Below are 22,623 nucleotides of genomic sequence, written 5' to 3'. Positions count from 1 at the left end.
TGCGTGCTGAATTGAAGGAGTAGATCTGATGGGATGCTACATTATTATTTCTACTTATTTTGGATTTCTAGGTGGACCTTCATTTTATGAAGAAAATACCTATTGGGGCAGAAGCCTCAAATGTCTTGGTTGGAGAGGTGGATATCCTGGACCATCCGATTGTGGCCTTTGTAAGGCTGTCACCTGCTGTTCTTCTCTCAGGCCTCACAGAAGTACCAATCCCCACAAGGTAAAGATAGAAATATATACAATAAATTTCATTACAAAGTCTGTTCTCCTTGAACCCTGGTAAGAGAACCAACTCAATAGCAAGACCTAGGAGCAAGGAATCTTGAGAATGGGTCTAATGTGCTATAGAGAGGTTATCAGAGTCCTGAGAAAACTTCTTGATTAAACACTGTGCTGATGAAGTTTAAACTCTTTGTAGCACAGAACTGAACAATTAACCAGGTTCTGCTATGTTGGAAATGTTTGAGGTACAGTTTTGGGAATAGAACATCTGCTTTCTGAGTACCAGTCTAGCCAAGAGGTAATGAACTATTTGACCATGGTAAATTATGTAGGCAACTTAGGATTCAGTTTCTTATAAAGTGTATTCAAATGTCCAGAACTGTGTTTATGTTATTTTATGGAGTTTCATAGTTTTAACCTCTTTCTCCTATTTGTCTCATAAGAGCAATGAATGGGATTTAGATATGATTACATCTGTACTGCCTGTAAAAAGTGACCTTTTGGAAAGAAATCTCTTTTCCAAAGCAAGGATTTTTGTCTCTGTGGAAAGGCCACGTAATTATAGCCACATTATTAAATGTCAACAAAAGTAATGGTTTTAATGAGTAATGAAATATCCAGGTTGGAGACAGAGATTAAAGTAACTGATATTGACACATGAGCGTTGTGTCTGGTGAAGGCGCATACTTAAAGTTTGGTAATAATGTTTGTCTTTTTAGGTTCATTGGAGAGGAATAAAATCTTGTATCTTGGTGCTTAGTAACAACCTTTTTCTCTCCCTGTTATCAGGTTCTTGTTTATCTTGCTAGGACCAGTAGGAAAAGGCCAACAGTATCATGAGATTGGCAGATCCATGGCCACCATCATGACAGATGAGGTATGATGAAACTTGAGATGTTCATAACTCCTGTGTTTCTAATGTACTTTTTCTTCATTTTGATTGCATGCTCTCTTTCTCCCCTCCCTTAGTTTTCCCCCTTCCCCTCATTCCCTCTCCCTGTGAAAGAAATCACCATAAATAGGGAGAAATCTTCCTAGGATGATTGCTGTGTTATGTGGGGTATCTAGATAAAGAAGACAGGTTGGGGTTGTCTTTCCCTCCCAGAAAGTGTGATTACATAACATTCTCTATGGTTGTACACTGCAGACCTACTTGGAGTGGAGAGATGCATTATTTCTTTCCTCTCCACCCTTTTCGCAACCCCTTTTTTGGGAGGTCTAAGACTGTGCTTATCCATACAGTAATGAAGAACAACACCTTGGTAGATATTTCTCCTGCCCTCCCCCAGCACTCATGCCTCGGATGTCTGAGCAGTTCCCACTGAGGCATGGCTAGGCAGCACTCACACAGATTCTGGACTTTTCATAAGTTTAGCAGGCTCTAAATTTGGGGTGGTGGTGGTGGGAGAGCAATATTGGCATGAACGAGCAGAGTAGAAGCCCTTGTATCCACATACGAGTGAAGCAGCTTTTGAATATAAGGATGTAACTGTGAGGAGAATCAGGACATTGCCTCAAAGTGGCAATATCATGATATGGGTTTGCTGAAGCTGCCTGGCTGCTCATCCAGTGTACAGCTCTTAAAAAGGATGGCACAAATGCGACGGGGTGGGGGTGGGGGCGGGATTCTGCTTTATCAGCTCTTAAAAAAACCCAACATATGGATATCAGAGATAAACCTCGAACTTCATTTTTCAATTCATCTGAAGTGCAATCATCCTACCTTTATATTCAGGAAGTTTTTCCTTATTTCCCATTTAAATCCTTTTGTTTGGTCCTCAGTAGAGATGGAGAAAAGTTGTATAGTCTTTCATCTACTTAAAGACCGTTAATAAACTTCCGCTGGACCCAGTCCATTTTCACCATAAAAAATTATGATTCCTTTGGGCTTTCCTCCCTCCCAAATCCTTTCACTGCTCTCTCTGAGTTATCTGCATTTCAGGGTTCTATTGCTAAGATAAAAATCAAGAAGCTGTAGTCTTTCCGATATCCATTGGTCATTGTTTTCCTTCAGGAAGATTCTCTGCAGTCTTTCTAAGAGTCATCTCTTCTCCATAGATTTTTCATGATGTGGCCTATAAGGCAAAGGAGCGTGATGACCTTTTAGCTGGTATTGATGAGTTCCTGGACCAAGTGACTGTGCTACCCCCAGGTGAATGGGATCCCTCAATTAGAATTGAACCACCAAAAAATGTCCCTTCCCAGGTAATGTGCCTCAGTCAAGCCACATCATGTATTGGATGTAAAACATTACATATGGTGTTGTGGAGGAATAAATAATAGAAGACATAGTTTTTGCTTTGGAAGAATTCATAACCTAATTAAGGAGACAGAACATGCAAATGTGAAAAAGACAGAAACACCTACAGAAAAATCATACAGTAGGAATAAATGAATATAATACCAGTATAACTTCTAAGAAAATACTGCTTAGTAGAGTGCCCTCAGATGGGTAGGGTCATTCAGGAAGGGCTTCCAGGGGGAGGTGAATTTTTAGTCAAATTTTTGAAGAGGAAGAGAAGGACGTGGAATAACCCAAAGGGAGTGATTGAGAAGAGCGCATGCAGAGGCCACCGAACGAGATGAATAGAGACAGCAAGGGGATTTGGCTCATAATTCTCTTGTGGTAGGGAGGACACACAACTACAACAGAAGACTCTACATTAAATAGCCTGTGGTTAGACTGACATCTGTCTTTGTTTGCCCTTTATTTCTGTGTGCCTAGTATTCCTTGCCCCTCCTGACTCATTTCCTTTCCCCCCCTTTTCTGTGATGCTCAGAGGAGATGAGGAAAGAAAAGAGAAGCATGTGTAGACATAACTCGCTGGTCAGGCCCAGAATTAGTCCAGGTCAGAGGTTCTTTATTCTGTATCATGGATCCCTTTGGAGTCTAGGAATGTCTATGGCCTCTCCTTAGAATACTGTTTTTAAATCCACAAAATAGAGTACATAGGATTACAAGGGAAACCATTTATATTGAAATAAAGATGTATTTTCCTCAATCCAAGTTCACAAAATCCCTGAAAACTATTCCAGATTAAGAACTCCTGACTGAGGAAATGACGTGGAAAGAAAGAAATCTACAATCTGTATAATCAACCAACCAACACCTGTTATGGGCCAGGCACTGTGTTAGACACTGGGGAAAAAAAGGACAGCTCTCTGCCCTCAAGGAGTATATAATTTTACACATGACTACTGTATATTTTATTACAAATACATAAGTGTTTAAAAACTACTTTTAAAAAACCAAGGTGATTTATTGTGGGAGGGAAGGCATTAGCAACTGGAGAAATCAGGAAAGGTTTCATGAATGATGGTGCATGAGGTGAGCTTTGTGAAAAAAACCAAAAACTAGGGATTCTGCGTGGCAGAGGTGAGGAGGGAGTGCATTCCAGGCTGCCTCTGTGTAGTTTCCTGTCTCTGTTTTCCCTTTTCATAATGTGCTCAGAATTCATCTCTTGGAAGTCTTACCAGATTGAATATATCCAACTTGGATAATAAACTGCATGGCCCAGGGCAAGTCAGTTAACCTCTCTCAGTCTGTTTCCTAATCTGTGAAATGAGGATAATAGGACCTACCTGACAAAGCTTTTATGAGGATCAAACAAGAAATACATATGTATGTGTGTATATATAGAGGTGTGTGTGTGTGTGTGTGTGTGTGTGTGTGTGTAAGTAAAGGCATATACATACATGTGGGTAGAACCTAAAGGCACAACATAAATGCTAGCTAATGTTGGCAGTGGTAGAAGTGGTGGTGGTAGTGGTAGTGGTAGGGATAGTAGTAGAAGTTGTTGTCATCGTCATCATCCTCTACTAATCTGCATTCCCTCATCTGAATTTTGAAGGAAACTAAGTCTCTAGGAGGCAGAGATGAATAGGGACTCCATTCCAGGCATCGTGTGTGAGCAATAGGAAAATTGGTGGATGCCAGGATCTAGGGGAGGGACTGATGGGGAAGAGCTGGAAAGGGAGGATCCTACCAGACTCTGAGGAGCTTTGTTTATATATCAAACGGAGGAGTTGATATTTGATGCTAGAGGTGAAATAGGAGAGACTGTTGAGAGTGGGAGAGCAGTAAAAAGGTCAGACCCATTCTTGAGAAAATCCCTTTAGCAGCTGACTAGAGGATACATTGGTATGAGGAGAGGCTTGACGCAGGGCAGGGAGACCTATTAGGAAGCCGTTGCTGAAATCTGGTGAGAGGTGGTAAGGATCTGAACTTGAAGGATGATGGTGTATGAGGGGAGGAAAGAAGATGCATGTGAGAGATGTTGCAAGGGTAGATTTCGCAGCTGGTTGGATGAGTGAGATAGGTAAGAGTGAAGAGTCAAGAATGACTCAGAAGATGAATCCCTTGGTGACTGGAAGGTTGGTAGCATTCTCAACAGAAATAGAGTTCAAAACAGGGATGGGATTTTGGAGGGGAGTAGAATAGGGGCAAATGAATTATGTTTTGGACACATTAAATTTGAGGTGCCTACAGGACACCTAGCTCAAAATGTCCAAAAGGCAGTTGGTGATGCGAGACTGGTAATGGCAGGGGTCGGCGGGGGGGGGAGGGAGGGAGAGATACAATTGTATGTGATTCATGAACTTTATCTTTCTGGGCTTCTCTTGCTCAGTCCTTTTCCCTCTTTTCTCCCCTTCTCCCCAGATTGATAGACTTAGCACTGTGATCGTATAGTTTATTGAACATGGCAGAAGTAGGAAGACATTGGCTAAGTGTTCTTCCAAGTTATTTGGAAGCATTTGCCTCTAGGACTCTCTTAAAACTCCTATGACTTGCCTTTCCAGATCTTCCAAAAACCACCTACTCCCAGAGCTCATAGAAAGGAGGTGGATCTCAGACTGAGTCACAGAGGTGGATCACAGACTATGCCAGAGGAAAGCAGGAGAAAGAGTTTTCCCCTGCAGCTCAGCTGTTCAGCAGAAGTCACAGTAGCTGCCAGTTTCTGGACTCGGTTTCTCCTCCAGTATCTAGGTTGCCCTCACAGTGCTGATTTCTGACAATTACACTCCCTGCTGCTCTGACCTACTTCAAAGACTGCACCCCACTGTCTGCATGACAGTGAGTTCTAACTCTTGAGGGCAGTAGAAAGAAGAAATAATTAATTAATGAAAAACATTTCTTATGAATATGTTCCAGGCACTGAGCTAAGTGCTGGAGATCCAATACAAAAGAAGAGGCAGCCAAGCCTGGGTGCTTGCCTACAGATCTCATCTGCAATCCTGCCCATAGATTCCCAGGGAGGGGGCAAGGGCACCCAAATTCTCAGGAGTACCAGGATCATTAAAAAAAGCAACCCCCCCCATTTTGCTAATTATTTCTTGCCTTCTCTCTCATTATCATTGCCCCAGGCCTAGAAAAAGATAAAAATTTTGAAAGTTAGAGGAAAGGTGAGGGCAAGGTTATATAAAGATCCTCCTTGGAGAGCAGAATCACTGTGGAGGGGGCGGGGTGAGGTGGGGTGTAAAATGTGATTTTTTTTTTTTTTGCTAGGTAGGATTGGCTAGAAATCTCTTGGGAGACTGGGGGAGGGGCGGCAAGCCTCACAACAGGGTGAGTGGAGAGATGTAGAGGTAGAAACAATAAGATTTGACAACCCATTGGATATACTGAAAGAAAGTGGTATAAAAGCCTTTGCTTTGGTTGTGAGAAGGGGAGAGAGAACTAGGGAAGGGATGTCAAAGCGAGAGAGTCTAGGGATATAGATGGAAGGAGGGTGGGGCACAATGGAGCTCCTTACATTTCTGAATGGAAACACTTCCTGCTTAAGGAGAGAATTCTCAGACGGGCTTGAAGGACTCAGCATCCCCCCCAGATCTAGATTTAGAACTCTGCAGCTGCCATCCTCTGGCTGAGAGGTTATGCCATGGATCCAGCGACTTAGTTTCTGGGAACTCTCTTCTCAGGCCACATATGTGAGAACACAAGGGGTGGGGTGGGGAGGGAAAGCTGGTTCTTCAACTGACTTTTCTTTTTAGTAGTCCAAGCACAAAGGATTGGCTCTGATGCACAATAGTATGAGCCAACCAGTTTATTCCCATTTAATCCATAACAGTCCAGGTTAATCAGTTCACCTCCAGACATGGCAGTTAAGAACATATCCTTTCCTCAGTCAGACATTTTTGGGCATGTCCCAGCAAATTCCCCTCCAGTCCTCTCAAAAAGTTGTCAGTGGGCCTATCCATGACCTACATGGGAAGAGTGAGTGAAAGTCCAAAGAAAAGGCTTACTACTCTATAAACTTATCAAGTTGTTCAGGGAACTCCTCTACTAAACCTCTTACATGCATATTCCTCTCTTTTATAATTTGTTTTTATTAATATTTTTAATCTGAGGTTAGCCTTTTCCTCCCACCTAGCACAGCACATTCATCTTCCCAACCTCTTCTGCTCTCACTGTCCAGACAGTACAAATTTAGAGAACACAAAATAATTTTTATATCCATTTGAGTAAAAAAAAAATAACCAGCAAGGTAAATCAATTATGGAACCCTGCCCAAGAAAGAGTTTTTAGATTCTCTGAAGTTTTTTAAGTTAATGCCATCATTTTTCTCCTTCATTGGCATGGATAATTAAGAATTGACTTTGTTAATAAAAGTAATTCATGATATTTTGTAATTAGGAAAAAAGGAAGATGCCTGGGGTTCCAAATGGAAATATTTGCCATGTCGAACCAGAGCAACATGGTGGCCATAGTGGTCCTGAACTTCAACGTACAGGGAGGTGAGTTCTGAGACGTTTCCACATTGTTATTACTCACAAGTGAAGAAGCTCTTTTAAAAAAAAGAAAGAAACATTTCTTCTAATATTTTCTGTGATGGTGTCTTCATAGGCTTGAAATTACTTTTGAACACATCAGTAATGTTATTTTGGGCTGTTATGACCCATGCTGAGCCTAGATTTAAATGAACCCATATGGCAGAATTACGTTTCTGAGCCCTGCCCTTCTTCCTTTTCTAGGCCTCAGGAGTGATTTTTGTGTGTTATAGTATCTTTGTTATGCTTCTGAGGCTTAGTATGACTAGGAACAGAGAGTAGTAGATGGACAATACTGAAGACCTTTTGGTCTGGACACAGGAGTGAAGAATATCTATGTGTAGGTGCTGAGAAAGCTACCACAGAAATATAAAACTTGGAATTACAAACTATATCACCTTAAAATCACAGAGCTAGGGAAGCCATAAGGGACTTCTCGTCTCTAGGCAGGATGGCAGTCAAACAGTTCCAGAGAGGAATTTTTTCTTCATAATGGCCAGAAAAATGCTCTTCAAATCTCTTTTGTCAACATTCTTTTGACCAATTACTCTTCAAACCTGGAAGTTCTGACTTTTGACTTCATTCTCTTCTATGATAGAGACCCATTGCTTCTTCTTCAGGCCTCAGTGGAAATAAAAAGGTCCTGCTTTATGTCATGTCTTCAGGCTGCAAAGAGAATCTTTCTCCCTACTAGCTTTTTTAAATCTTTGAAAAACTGTTTGGTTTGTCTTTGTATCTGCCTCAGTACCTCACACAATGTATGCAGACACTTAATCAATATTGATGAAATTGAAAAAAAGGGAAATTTACCTACTACTTAAATATTTCATATAAGTGATAGCAAATCATATTATTTTATCTTCACCAGCATACTTGGCTAATTTGAAAGAAAGGATTGAGGTAGTGTTAACTATGAATTGAATGTGCTGAGTTCATCATTCCCATGTGATGTTGTCTATAAAAGACATGTCCTGTGTTTTGGAGGGCACAATATTAAATAATTTCCACCTTTCTTTTGTTGTATTGGAGAGAGGGCATCTAGGAGATAATTTCTCTAATGGGAACTATGCATTTCTAGTTCAAGCCTTAGCAGGAGGGGGAAAAGGGACAGGGAAGGGAGAATGACCATACATGGTTAATGAACTTCCCCAGGAAGGAAAATTAGGACTGTCCCAAGAAATGGTATATCTCTTTTGTGTTATAGTAGAAAGAACCATGGATTCAGACAGAAGACCTGGGTTCAAATCCCAGTTCTGCTACTTGAGTCACTTTGGGCAAGTCATTTCACAAAACTCTTGGGGTCTCAGTTTAGTCACATGTAAATAGAGGGGGAGTCTAGGGTTGATGTAGATGATCTTTAAGGTCTCTTCTAGCTCTGCATTGTGTAACTTATGAGAAGATAGCATGATATGGTGGAAGCTATCAGCTCAGAAGATGGAGGGCCTCCATCTGGGCGACTTTGGGCAAGCCACTTAACTTCCCTAGGCCTTATTTTACTTATAGGCAGATTGAGGGGGTTGGCCTAGTTGTAGTCCCTAGAGCCACCTCTGATGTCCTTCATCATTGGTAAGGGAGGTGCCTCCTAGGCTGAGTGAGAGTTGATCTGGAGTAGTCCGGGAATCAGGAAGATGCTTTCCCCTCAAGTAGGAAGTCAGTGAGAAAATATGGTATCACAGGGAATGTGACAATCAGTAGTACCCCTGACCCCATCTCCCCAAAGAGGCAAGTCTGCCCCAAAGTGGGAATGCCATGGAGGGAAGAAGAGCTATAACATTTGTCCCAGGGCACTGAAACTTAGTGAAAAAATTTAAAAAATGATTTTAAAAGACCGTGAAATATAATGATTTGTTACATTTAGACTTTGGCAGTACTTTCATTCTTTTATCAGCATAGAAACTAGTTAGCAACTAGGAAGCTACTCTAGGGCATATCTGTTCTCCCCCTTAATTTCTGCACCAGGTGAACTCTTTTTTTTTTTTTTTTGGCTTTTCGGCAGGGCAATTGGGGTTAAGTGACTTGCCCAAGGTCACACAGCTAGTACCTGTGTCAAGTGTCTGAGGCCACATTTGAACTCATGTCCTCCTGATTCCAGGGTCGGTGCTATACTCACTGCGCCACCTAGCTGCCCCCAGAACACTTTCTTTTGACAGTGGTTTTGTGATGTTCAAGGGTCTTTCTCTCCCTATGTGGGATGGTGTCTCCAGACTTTTCCCACAAGTCAGTTGTCCAGGTTTTCCTATAGTCACTTGTTCATTTGAGACCTATTTAATACTATTTAACCCAGAAGCTGCATGTACTAGTTACAGCTCCAGGCTGGAATCCCATTCAAGGAGATTGGCTTTGGTGGGGAGTCTCTGAATAGGGGTCACATCTTAAGTGAAAATTTTTACCTAAAATCTCTGACTTTCATCTCCTTTTCCCCTTCCCCATCTCTGCTCTACTAACTCTTTGCACCATTAGTACGAGCTTGTCATTTCTTTTAATACATGTTCTGTTCTTTGCAACACATGGAAACTCAATAGAATGCCAGGAGAAGAGACAGAGAGGTAGGCAGGAATATGCAGTTAACAGATAGTGCACCTGTTTAGGTACATAAGTACCTTGGTTGGAGGGGAGGTCTTAGAGGGTGGGAGTAGGATGAGCTCTCTGGGAAAGGAGTCCCCGGGAAAAGGAGAAATCTGTGAAATAGTTGCCACCAAAAAGGGTAGATGGGAAGTCTCTGAGACATGCTCTCTTAAGTTGAGAAGTCATTTGACTTGAATGGGGTCTCCTGGGTCCTGGGAAGGATCCATTTTAAGGCCCATGGTTCTGGATTGATCATAGTTTATTGGTTGATGTGTTAGGGGGGAGTACCAGGTTTGGGGCTTCTCTTCTAAAATTGTAGGCTATCCTTATGGATTTAGGATATTGGATTTAGGAAGACTCTGTGTGCCAATGTTAAATACTTATTGGGTTGGTTTAGAAACAAAAAAGAAAGAGTTCATTAGAAGCTCAGTTCTGCTCACCAAATGAGATCTTCCTTCAGAAGAGCCAAAAAAGAAAATGGCAGAGGCAGGGCCCCCCAACCTCATAAAGCTAGAAATTCAAAAATGAGATTGAAAGTGAAAAACATACCTTCATATCAAATCCCATATTGTCATGGACATTAGATCCATCATGTTCCTAATCACCAAGCCCAGGTGTGACTTCCTTTCTCTCAAACTCAAATATATTTTAGAGGCGTTCTCCTAGACTGTCAGTATTAAGTAATTTTGGCACTGAAAGAAAAGTTTATCCCTGATCTTTCCAAAAGGACCTCTAGAAATGTGCCTGTCTACTGCAGTCACTTTGCATTTTTGCATCATAGGATGCATGAGTGTGCAAATTTAATGCCGTCATTCTCAACTTCAGAAAGAGTGGACATTTAACATTAAGATGCCATTGGTAGGAAAAGAATGGAGCCCTTGCTACATCACACTGAGACAGGTGATGACCTAAGCTTAGGACTTCCCACATTGCAGCCTAGTGTCCTTAGTGTACAGATACCTTGTTCCAACGGAAGGAGACCCTCTACCAATAACTTATGTTGCCCCAGTTCCATTATATGATCTTGGGACAAAATGGAATATTAATAATGGAGTCGGAAATTGAAAACCACAGGCAACTCCCTGAGTGAGGCCATAACTCTGTTGACATCTTAGTGGACCACTGAAGGTTGAGGGAAGACAGAGGTCTGGTGGGATTTCTCTGTTCCCATAAAGAACAGACAAGAAGACAGGAGAGAGACTAGGAAGTGGGGATAACAGATCGCTGCGCCCCAGATCAGAGAGGGCTCTTTTGAAGGGCTGCCCTGGGCAGCTTCGTGTCTTGTATTGGAGACACTAGTTCTGGAAGAGAAATCAAGCACTAGGGGCTCTCTAGAAAACTCTCCTTCCCTCAGACAGGCCTCATCCAAACCACTCTATGTGACCAACCCACAACAACCCCGGGAGCAGTTCCCTTCCCTCTAGGCTTCAGTGCCTAATGGCTATGAGTGTTCTCCTTGGTATCTAGTGAGGGGTTTCATCCCAGGATCCAGGGCAGAACTAGAACAACCCACTCCGGATGTTTCCCTCTTCCTCCCCTGCCCCCCCCCCCGATATTTTTATACAAGTGAAATCATGTTCCAATATACATTGGAGGCAGCCTCAAACAGGAAGAGCAGCGCTAGCGGGGGCGGGGGTGGTGCTAGGGAGGCAGCCCAGCAGAGCTGGGAGAAGACTGGACCGAGGGCCGGGAGACGGGCACTGAAAGCCCAGTCCTGTCATGCTGCTGCTTGTGTAGGCTGGGCCAGTCAGCTCACCTCACGAGCTCCCGGTTTCCCATTTTACGCGGGAAGACTGATGCTTTCACTGCCTGCCTCGGGTGGGGTCTTGTGATGACCAGATGACAGAATCGGGGTTCATCTCTGAGCGTGACCGAGGCACCATCGGGAGTGTTGGCTTTGTCACATCAAGGGTGCGGACCTCTGGCCTTAGGCATGTTTTTATGAGCATCAGTCGGCCGGGCTCCTGCGTGCCCCCAGAGTCACCGCCATCACTGGTCACTGAGGCAGCGTGAGACCTTCAGTGACGGCGGGCACCGGGCTGCTGGAGCCGGCCGCAGAGGAGCCCAAGGGCTAAGTTTTAAATTTATTTTTATTTTTAGTGCAAACACCGCACATTGGGGCTGGATTGATGGCTTGGGAAAATAAAAGCTCGTCTTGTTCCATCTGAGAGCTGGTTGGCTAACGTTTACCATCACACCTGTGGTGGAGTAATCTGGTTCATAGGAGCGCTTCATCTAAAGCAGCGGATTGTGTTGAGAGGCTTTTTCCAGTGCGAAGGATAGGGAAGGGGAAGAGAACGAGCATTTATTAAGCGTTCACTGTGTGCCGAGCGCTTTACAGATATCGTGTCATTTACCCGTGAGGTACGGGTTGTTATTTCCCCCCTTTTGCAGATCAGGAAACTGAGGCAGATGGGTTCAGTGACTTGTCCAAGGTCACACAGCTAGTATCTGAGGCCAGATTTGAACTCAGGTCTTCCTGACTTCAGGCCTGATTCTCTCCGCTGCATTGCAAGTTGTGGCAAAGGCAAATAACTGTCTGACTGCTTATCTCTGGAGTCTACATTGATTGCTCAGCATGGGAAAAGGCCATGACCTCAATGAAGGAGAGGAATGGGCCTGATGCGGGATGTGGCTCAGAGCTTCCATCCCGGAAGAGCGTCTGGGAGTGAGAGTGCCTGTCCAGCAGCCTGGGGGCAGGGAGGCCCTGAGGCTTCCATTGGGATGTGTGGAACCCTTGCTTTTGTCCCTCTGCTGTTTTCTGCCATCTCTTTACAGCCTTTCAGGTTCTTATTACAGCTCAGTTACTATTACATAAGCTTTAGTTTTCCTTTTGCATTTGCTCAGTCCTTAGGGATTAGGTGGGATGTTTATACGTGCATGCACGCGCGCGCACACACACACACACATCATTGTGAGGTGCAGTTTATATTTGGCATTCGGAAGCTGATGCTTGCTTTCCTATAGATTGTTAATCAGTCTCCGAATAGCCTTTAAACATGAACTAAAGTCATGTCCTTGGCTGCTGGTAGAACATGTGTTGACCCAGAAGCAACATCTTGCTTTGGGAATCAAAAATGGCAAGAGGGTAACGTAACTCTTAGCACGTTAGAAGTGGTTTCAGATCTGTGCTACGCAAGTGTCGTCTTACTGGAAGGGCAAACATGAGGATCATTGGTTTGTCTAAGGGGGCTGTCTCCTCTGTTTCTGCAGGCTTTTTGGGGGATTGGTGCTGGATATAAAGCGGAAGGCCCCCTGGTACTGGAGTGACTATCGCGATGCACTGAGTTTACAGTGTCTGGCCTCTTTTCTGTTCCTGTACTGTGCCTGCATGTCACCTGTGATCACTTTTGGGGGATTGCTTGGAGAAGCAACAGAGGGACGAATAGTAAGACCTTTTATCAACTATAATGACCATAATAATGTTAAGGAATGTGATGGTGGCAGCCCTGTCTGGTACAGAGAGCCTTGAGATACGGGATTAGGGCATGTGGGTTTTTGCCATAGCTTTGCCAGTTAATCACTTGGCAAGTCACTGGATTTATGGATTTTATTTTCCTCTGCATAACAGGGAGAACAATCTCAGCCCTTCCAGGAATGGCAGGAGGTTAAAAGAAGATAATCAATATGAAAGTAATCTGCAGCTAATAGAGTCATAGAAATATAAGGGGTTGTCGTCATCTTTTCCTCTTTTCGCTTTTGATTATTTACAACAAATGTTTAATTCCTAGTTGATTTCTGACCCTTCTGGGCCAACTCCTCATGTTGTTGACATATTCTCAGGGAGTGTAATTTATTTTTAATGTTAGCTTAACCAAACATAATTAAAAAAAGGAAAGTTCTTATCAGAAGTCCCATGGAAAGTTCCTATCCTATATTCCAATGACAAATCACAGTAATTTGGAAATTATTTGCTGCTTTGTATCTTATATGCCTTGGGGCAGCTGGGTGGTGCAGAGGACTGAGTGCTCAGCCTGGGAAGACTCCTCTTCCTGAGTTCAGATCTAGCCTCAGGCACTTACTGTGTGACCCTGGGCAAGTCACTTAACCCTGTCTGCCTCAGTTTCTTCATCTGTCAAATGAGCTGGAGAAGGAAATGACAAACCACTCCAGTATTTTTGCCAAGAAAACCTCAAATGGGATCCTAAAGAGTCAGACATGAATGAAAGCGCCTTAACATCTTATCTGTCACTACTACCCTCTATTCATATACATTCAGTAAGAGCTGATTATATAATTTGTTTAGGACTGACATTTATCTTCAGCAATTGCCTCCAATTTTTTTTTTTTTGCTAGAGTGGTAGGCTCCTCTAAATGCCACAGTGTCCCAACAACTTAACAAACAACAATACTTCCTTGCATGGGAGTGAATATTATGTTCTTTAATAACAGTCTCAAAAGGTATTTGTACACTTTGATTGCTTGATGCCTCAAGAATACTCCTGGGAGAAACTTTTGTCACCTTAAACTAGATTTTCAGGTGACTGACTCTGCCTGACAGCCCATAGCATGGACTATAGTATTGTGGTTCACATTAAAAAAAAAGAATGTTGCATTAAGCCATTGCTGAGGCAAGGACAGAGGGATGGATGAACTTGGGCACCTGAATTATTAAAGGGAGAGCATTTTATGCAGGGAAATATTAGACAGTTTGTACACATTACTTTTGGTAAGATGAAATGCAAGTAAATGACTTTTAAGACACGTGGAAAGTTTACGTAAGTAGATAGAATAATATTGCCGTTTATTGATCTGATATGGAATCAGTGATGAATTTTGTTTCTTGCAGAGTGCAATTGAATCTTTATTTGGAGCCTCGATGACTGGAATAGCCTATTCCTTGTTTGCCGGGCAAGCTCTCACCATCCTGGGGAGCACCGGGCCAGTGCTCGTATTTGAAAAGATTCTGTTCAAGTTCTGCAAGTAAGGCCTTCCTTTTCAAAAAACTTATCTTGTGTAGTTTAGTGACGAGGCCGAATTCCAGGACCTTGGGTAAAAAAGGATGAGAAAGTTAGTGAGGGCACTTGTGATTTCAAATTCAAATAGTAGTCCTGGGCCCTGCGACCCAGTGAGGGATGTCCCTTCGTGCACCAGCTTACTCTTGGATAGCTCTAAGCAGGAGACTCTCGTTAGGCAGGTATCCTGTCTTCTTAAAGAACCCTACAACTTTTCTCAGTGATTTGTTCCACTGAACGCAGTTAGAGAGTCCCAGCTTTGTACCATAAGCCCTGTAACCACGGACAGTCACCAAATTTCTCTGGGGTTTGGGACTTTGGACTCAGAAAATGGAAGACCCAGGTTCCAATCCTAATTCAGATACTTATTGGCTATTTGACCTTAAGCAAGTCACGTAATCTTTTTGAGCCTCTGTTTCCTCATGTGTAAAATGTGGATCTGAATAGCATGATGCATGTAAAATGCTACAAAAACCTTAAGACATTCTAAGTGTGAGGTACTAGTAGGAGTGGTGGTACTGGCATTTACCTATTTTACTAGGTTTTTAGAAAGATCAGTTAGGATAATTTATGTAAATTCCTTTACAAACCTACAAATGTAACATAAAAAGCAGCTATTTTAATAGTCAAGAAATTCTCCCTATGTCAAACCTGAATCCCTTTAGTTATAACTTTACTCACATGTACTTCTACTGAGCCCAGACAGACAACTTATTCCCATCATGCTGTGAGGGCACTATCAACGAGGTCATTTTTCTTATCTTCTCTCACCCTGTGCACACTTTAATTTATGTGTGTCAGAAATGGCAAAGTAGAGTCCCTCTGCCTCCCTCTCAAGAGTGGGAGCAGGACTAGCTGCTTTCTCATCCCTGCCATGTTCATTAGGGGTCACCATCTAATAAGGAAGGAGGGAGAGGCCATGCGGTGAAGTGGATAGACAGCAGTTCTCAGGGTCAAGAAGAGCAGGGTTCGAGTCTTGCCTCTGCAACATGGGCTGTAGGCAATGTGGGCAGATCACTTCAGTCTCAGTGCTCTACTGCACAACTCTCTCAGACTCAGAATTGTAAAGAAGTAGCTGACCTGAACTGGTAGAGAGAGTTTTCTCATTAGGAGCTCACTACATTGATGAAATTGCTGGTTGGGATAAAGAAAATTGTAGAATGAGAAGTATTGGAGGTGATGTTCAAGATAAGAAACTTCTCTCCCCTCCCTCAGTGTCACATATACCCCAACCTAATCTTTGTGAGTAAAGTAGAAGGTATGAAGTGAAGCAGGTCTGGATTTCTGAACCCTTAGCTCAGGACGGAAGGCCCTTAATTAGATGCATGCATTGGCACTTCTGATTTACTTTGGTTTTCTTTCAGAGACCATGCCCTCTCCTACCTGTCCCTTCGAGCCTGCATTGGACTGTGGACTGCTTTCCTCTGTATTGTCCTTGTGGCAACGGATGCCAGCTCTCTCGTCTGCTATATTACCCGCTTTACTGAAGAAGCATTTGCCTCATTGATTTGTATCATTTTCATCTATGAAGCAATAGAGAAATTGATTCACCTGGGGGAAACCTACCCCATTCACATGCACAGCCAACTGGACCACCTTAGCCTTTACTAGTAAGTTTGAGCTTTTTCTTATTACATGAGAAGAGTTTTGGTCTGGAGCATGGCTGCTCCATGCCGTGGCCCCTGTAAAGTAAGGTTATGTATTTCTAGAGTCCTATTGGAAACCAGACTTGTAGATGCAGAAACCTTGGAGAGCAACCCCAACAGTTAAGGAGTTAAAAGCTTGGATCTTGGTGGAAAAACTGGAGAAACCAAAAGGAATTCTGGTGTCATAGAAGGCCCTGTTTTCATTCTAGTTGTGGCACTTGTGTGGACTATGGGCAAGTCCCTTCACGTCATCTGTGAAATGAGGTGGTCTAGGGGATCTGTAAGATTCCTTTTAGCTCCAAGATTCTTTGAATTTGAGAAGCCTAAACAAATGAATGAAAGGGGTGATTTAATCAGGCTTTAAATATATAGAGTAGTATGAAGAACACCTATCCTCTGTTTCTCCTGAGGATAAGATGAACAAGAAAATTCTGATATTGCATTAATAGGGATTTAATTTGAGTATTGTGGGAAAAATAAAACCTTCCTTAGTATAAGGATTTTTGAAATCATGAAGATAGTAAAAATCCCTCTTTTTTTGGAAAAAGTGTTCAGCTCTATTTCTTAAAGGACACTTTTATATCTAGGATTCTATAATTTATATCTAGGATTCTATAATTTTAGACCAGATTGTTTACTGGATTACAACTCATAATACTGTTGCTTCTATCACAGCTTCTTGGCTGATATGACTATTTCAAGAAACTCTCATTAGAGTTATACATGATATTCTTTCTTGTCATCTCTGGAAACTTCTGATTTTTCAACCATCTCCTGTCTGGAGTTAAGTCCTTGAAATAATAACCAGGGAGCTTTTAGACATCTGGAAAAAATGCCCAAGCTGTTTTGCTCAAGCTTCTTCTTGATCCTTCCCTAGTTCTGTATATCTGAAGGAACTTTAGTGATCCTCCAGTGTAACGTCTTAGACTGTGAACCTCCTTTATAACATCGCTGACAGATGCCCTTGTGTTGCGAAGCAACCTTGTTTGCTGCAGCTTAATTTAGTTTCAGTTCGGATTTGTTCAGAAATGACACTGAGTCTCAAGTTTGAGATATATATACATATATATATACATATATATGTGTGTGTATATGTATATATATAGTATATATATGTATTACTAATATTTATTAATGAAATAATAATAATAAAGGTCTCAGTCAGTAAGTGAACAATAATATAGGTCTCAATCAGTAAATCTCAATAGTTCTGTTACAATCAGTGTCTCAATAGTTATGCCGTGATCAGTAAATCTCGATAGTTATTTCATGATCAGTAAGTCTTGATGGTTATGTCACAATCAGTGAGTCTCAATAGTTATCTAATATTACCACAATCGATCAGTACCAATGGAAGAATTATCTACATCTGGATTACACGGCTGGGGAGCCCCAGAGTCCCAATAGGAAGGTCTAGGGCTATGTGTCTGTATGACAGGGTGGAGGTGGGGCTGGGGAATGGTGGGGGACCCCCGAAGATGGCTCAGGACTACCTTATAACCAAGAAGGCATTTTGCTAATTAAATGCATGACAGGTGGGAAAGGAGCTGTTCTCAAAACATCCTTGAGAGCATTTCTGTTTAGGAACGTCTGATTCTGGGAGGCGTGGCCAGCCCCCACCCCACCCCAACCCCCTCCCAGCAGACTTCATAAACAGCCTTTCCTTGTCTGGGTAGGAATAAGATTAGTTAGAGTCAGATTTCAGGCATACTGAGTAAAGTCAGAATGTCCTCATGAATTTATGCATCACAGCCCTTCCTTCTCTTCTTGTTCTATGGTTCTGGGTTTGGATGGATGAAAGGAGATAAACAGATAGAAGCAGGAAGAGAAAATACAGAATTGTTAACCCTCAGAGTGCCTGAGACTAAAGGGTACAAGCTTATGAAATCATCCCCCCTCACTCTTCTGTACTTCCTAGCTGTTCTGTTGTCCGAGTGTGAATCTTGGGGACCAAACATAATGTGGTTGGAGCCTCTCATAGCATCTGCCAAAGGGATACATGGCATCTTGGAGTGAGGACTTGGAATCTAACTACTGTTAGATGAAATATTCTATATCCAGATACTATTCAACCATTTCATTCAACCATTGGTGATGAGGAAACCGGTATTTTGCAAGACAGCCCCACACCATTGTTGAATGAACAATGAACTCTTATTATTAGAAAGTTCTTCCTTCCATTGAGCCAAAAGGTAAATCCCTGCTATTTCTAATTGCTCCTTCTGGAGCTACACGAAACAAATCTATTACTTCTCCAGACTACAGCACATTAGACTTTTTGAAGGCCACTATCATGTCCTTTTTAAATCTTTTTTTTTTCTAGGTTAAATCTTCTCAGCCCCTAAACCATTCCTCATGCTCAGTTCAATTCAATAAATATTTATTAAATGCCCTATGTGCCAGGCACTGTGCTAAGTACTGGGCATATAAAAAGGCAAAAGACAGTTCCTGCCCTCAAGGAGCTTAGAATCGAACGAGGGAGACAACATGCAAACAAATAGATACAAAGCAAGTCATACACAGGATAAAGAGAAAATAATTAAAAGAGGGAAGGTACTGAAATTACTGTATTTCACCGCATAATTGTCACCACTGCATAATTCTTACACCCTGTTTTTTCAGTCCAAAGATTGATTTGTAACCTTTCATCATGGAATCGTTGTGTGGCATGATTCTGTTCGTCATGCTGCTTAAAGGGTAAACAGAGCAGCAATGTATTCACCAGTGGCCTATGGAAATCATTTATCTCTGGAGCATTGTGAGCCCGGAGCCTAGAATTCTCAGCTTAGTATTCAGTTTTAATGTATATTCAGAGCTATTCTGTGCATCTTAATCTTGCATCAAAGACAGTTTAGTAATAAATGATTTTTAAATAATACAGTTCAATTTTTTAAAAGCTTCGCACAATGGTGGTACCCTACTTTTTTGCAAAAAAAAAATATCATACAACATACAATGATTTTGTGGTGAAATATGATAAGAGGTTGGGAAGGCTTCCTGTAGAAGGTGGGATTTTAGTTGGAACTTAAAGGAAATCAGTGGTCGGAGTGAAGGAGGGGGAGATTCCAGGTATGGGGGACAACCAAAGAAAATGCTTAGATATGAAAGATGGAGTGTTTTGTTTGTGGAACAGCCAGGAAGCCAGTGTTAGTGGATCAAAGTGTACATTTTGGGGAGTAAGGTGTAAGAAGACTGGAAAAGTAGGAAGGAGCTAGGTTATGAAGGGCTCTAAATTCCAAACAGAGAATTTTATATTTGATCCTGGAGTCAGTAGGAAGCCACTGGGGTTTATTGAGTGTGTGTGTGTGTGACAGACACTGATCACACCTGCGTTTTAGGAAAATTACTTTATTGGCTGAATAAAGGATAGATTGGAGTCTGGAGAGACTTGAGGCAGTCAGACCCTCCAGTAGGCTATTGCAATAGCTCAGGTAGGTATAAGGTGATAAGGACTTGGACTAGAGTGGTGGCTATATCAGATGAGAGATGGGTTTATTGGAGAGATGTGAAGTCAGCACTCCTTGGCAACAGCTTGGGGATGAAGAGTAAGAGGTAGCTAGGAATCCAGGAAGACTCCTAGGGTGGGAGTCTGAGGGACGGGAGCATGGTATTGCCCTTTACAGTCATTGGGAAGCTAAAGGGTTGGGGGTGGGGAGAGTTTAGGCTATATTGAGCTTAAGATGTCCACTAGACATCCAGATTGAGATGTCTGAAAGGTAGTGGAGATAGAAGACTGGAGGTTAGCAGAGAGATTAGGGCAGGTTAAGAAGATCTGAGAATCATCACCATAGAGATGGTGATTAAATCCTTGGGAGCTGATGAAATCATCAGGTGAAGTAGTATAGAGGGAGAAGAGAAGAGGGGTCCATATGATGGGGTTTTCAGATACTCTTCAGTTTGCCTATATCGCTCTTTCAATGTGGTTCCAAGTTATAGAGTATAATAAAGAGCATAGGTGTCAAACACCCAGTTGCATTTGGCCTGCAACACTCAATAAGACCTAAACCAGATCAAAATGTAATTGGGAAATATTTAACAAAATGCAAAAAAAAAAATACTATAGGACATACGTAATGTTAATATGTGGTTTTCTAAGTCAATATGTGGTGTTCAGGACTTCTAACTTATATGTACCATTTAGTGATCTCCGTTTCCATTTGAGTTTGACTCCCAGCAGTAGAGTACACTGCAACTATTACCTTCCTTTTTCTACTAATGCAGCCAAGATTACATTAGTTTTGACAGCAGTGCTGTTTTCTTGTTGGTTCATCCTCAGTTTGGGGTCAACTAGGAGCTCTGTGGTGTTGTTTTTATTTTAATTGTTCTTCTTTTTTCTCATTTAATATTTTTTTCCAATTACATGTAAAACAATTTTAACATTCTTTTTTTCAAATTCTGAGTTACAAATTCTCTCCCTCCCTCTCCTGCCACCCCTCATGGAGAAGGCAAGCAATTTGATATAGATTATACATGTGTAAGTGTGACATAGATTGCATTATAGTCGTGCATGTGTAGTCATGCAAAAAAAATTTCCATGTAAGCCATTCTGTGAAAGAAAACACAAAGAAAAATAAAGAAAAAGTATCTTTGATCTGCATTCAGGCCCCACCAGTCCTTTCTCAGGAGATGGACAGCACCTTTCAACATAAGTCCTACAGAATTGTTTTGTATTGCTGAGAATAGCTAAGTTATTCATTGTAGATCATCATACAATATTGCTGTTACTGTAATATTTTCCTCATTCTGCTCATTTCACTTTGCATCAGTTCATGTAAGTCTTTTCATGGTTTTCAGAGAGCTTCCTGCTCATCGTTTCCTTTTTTAAAATTATTTTATTATTTATTTAATATTTTAGTTTTCAACATTGATTTCCACAAGATTTTGAGTTACAAATTTTCTCCCCATTTCTACCCTCCCCCAACTCCAAGACGGCATATACTCTGATTATCCCGTTCCCCAGTTAGCCCCCACTTCTGTTACCCCAATCCTCCCCAATCCCCTTTCCCCTTACTTTCTTGTAGGGCAGGATAGATATCTATGCCCCATTCCCTATATATCTTATTTCTCAGTTGCATGCAAAAACAACCTTTTCTTTTGAGTGTCTGATTTTAAAACTTTGAGTTCCAAATTCTCTCCCCTCTTCCCTTCCCACCCATCCTCCCTAAGAAGGCAAACAGTTTCACATAGGCCACACATCTATCATTATGTAAAACAGTTCCACAATAATCATGTTGTGAAAGACTAACTATATTTCCCTCCATCCTATTCTGTCCCCCTTTATTCAATTTTCTCCCTTGACCCTGTCCCTTTTCAAAAGTGTTTGCTTTTGATTACCTCCTCCCCCTGTCTGTCCTTCCTTCTATCATTCCCCTTTTTTATCCCCTTCCCCCCTACTTTCCTGTGGGATAAGATACCCAATTGAGTGTGTATGTTATTCCCTTCTCAAGTCAAATACGATGAGAGCAAGATTCACTCATTTCCCCTCACCTGCCCCCTCTTCCCTTCCAACAAACTGCTTTTTCTTGCCACTTTTATGTGAGATAATTTACTCCATTCTATCTCTCCTTTTCTCCCTCTCTCAATATGTTCCTCTCTTATCCCTTAATTTTATTTTTTTAGATATGATCCCTTCATATTCAGCTCACCCTGTGTCCTCTGTCTATACACACACACACACACACACACACACACACACATATATATATATATATATATATGTATATATATTCCCTTCAACTACCCTAATACTGAGAAAGGTCTCATGAATTACACACATCATCTTTCCATGTAGGAATGTAAACAAAACAGTTCAACTTTAGTAAGTCCCTTATGATTTCTCTTTCTTGTTTACCTTTTCATGCTTCTCTTGATTCTTGTGTTTGAAAGTCAAATTTTCTATTCAGCTCTGGTCTTTCCACTGAGAAAGCTTGAAAGTCCTCTATTTTATTGAAAATCCATATTTTGCCTTGGAGCATTATACTCAGTTTTGATGGGTGACTCTTGGTTTTAATCCTAGCTCCTTTGGCCTCCAGAATATCATATTCTAAGTCCTTTGATCCTTTGATGTAGAAGCTGCTATATCTTGTGTTATCCTGTTTGTGTTTCCACAATATTCAAATTGTTTCTTTCTGGCTGCTTGTAGTATTTTTTCCTTGACCTGGAAACTCTGAAATTTGGTGACAATATTCCTAGGAGTTTTATTTTTGGGATCTTTTTTCAAGAGGCAATTGGTGGATTCTTTCAATTTCTATTTTACCCTCTGGCTCTAGAATATCAGGGCAGTTTTCCTTGATAATTTCTTGAAAGATGATGTCTAGGCTCTTTTTTTGATCATGGCTTTCAGGTAGTCCAATAATTTTTAAATTATGTCTCCTGGATCTATTCTCCAGGTCAGTGGTTTTTCCGGTGAGATATTTCACATTGTCTTCCACTTTTTCCATTCCTTTGGGTCTGTTTTA

At 41.6% G+C, this 22,623-nt stretch overlaps 1 protein-coding gene across 1 annotated transcript in view; it reads left to right on the top strand.

Annotated features, from left to right (window-relative positions):
• Nucleotides 1–22,623, top strand: part of SLC4A8 (solute carrier family 4 member 8) — a 70,576-nt gene that overhangs the window by 26,238 nt on the left and 21,715 nt on the right. The window contains exons 7-13 of the mRNA XM_036759718.1: nt 72–229; nt 1,021–1,108; nt 2,290–2,436; nt 6,866–6,966; nt 12,778–12,952; nt 14,354–14,487; nt 15,884–16,129. Of these exons, the coding sequence (XP_036615613.1) occupies nt 72–229; nt 1,021–1,108; nt 2,290–2,436; nt 6,866–6,966; nt 12,778–12,952; nt 14,354–14,487; nt 15,884–16,129 (1,049 nt within the window). The remainder of the gene's footprint in view (nt 1–71; nt 230–1,020; nt 1,109–2,289; nt 2,437–6,865; nt 6,967–12,777; nt 12,953–14,353; nt 14,488–15,883; nt 16,130–22,623) is intronic.

Source organism: Trichosurus vulpecula, chromosome 5, assembly GCF_011100635.1.
Source record: "Trichosurus vulpecula isolate mTriVul1 chromosome 5, mTriVul1.pri, whole genome shotgun sequence".
In the NCBI taxonomy this organism is placed as follows: domain Eukaryota; kingdom Metazoa; phylum Chordata; class Mammalia; order Diprotodontia; family Phalangeridae; genus Trichosurus; species Trichosurus vulpecula.
Note: the sequence above shows the minus strand (reverse complement) of the source record. Positions and strands in the feature narration are given on the sequence as shown.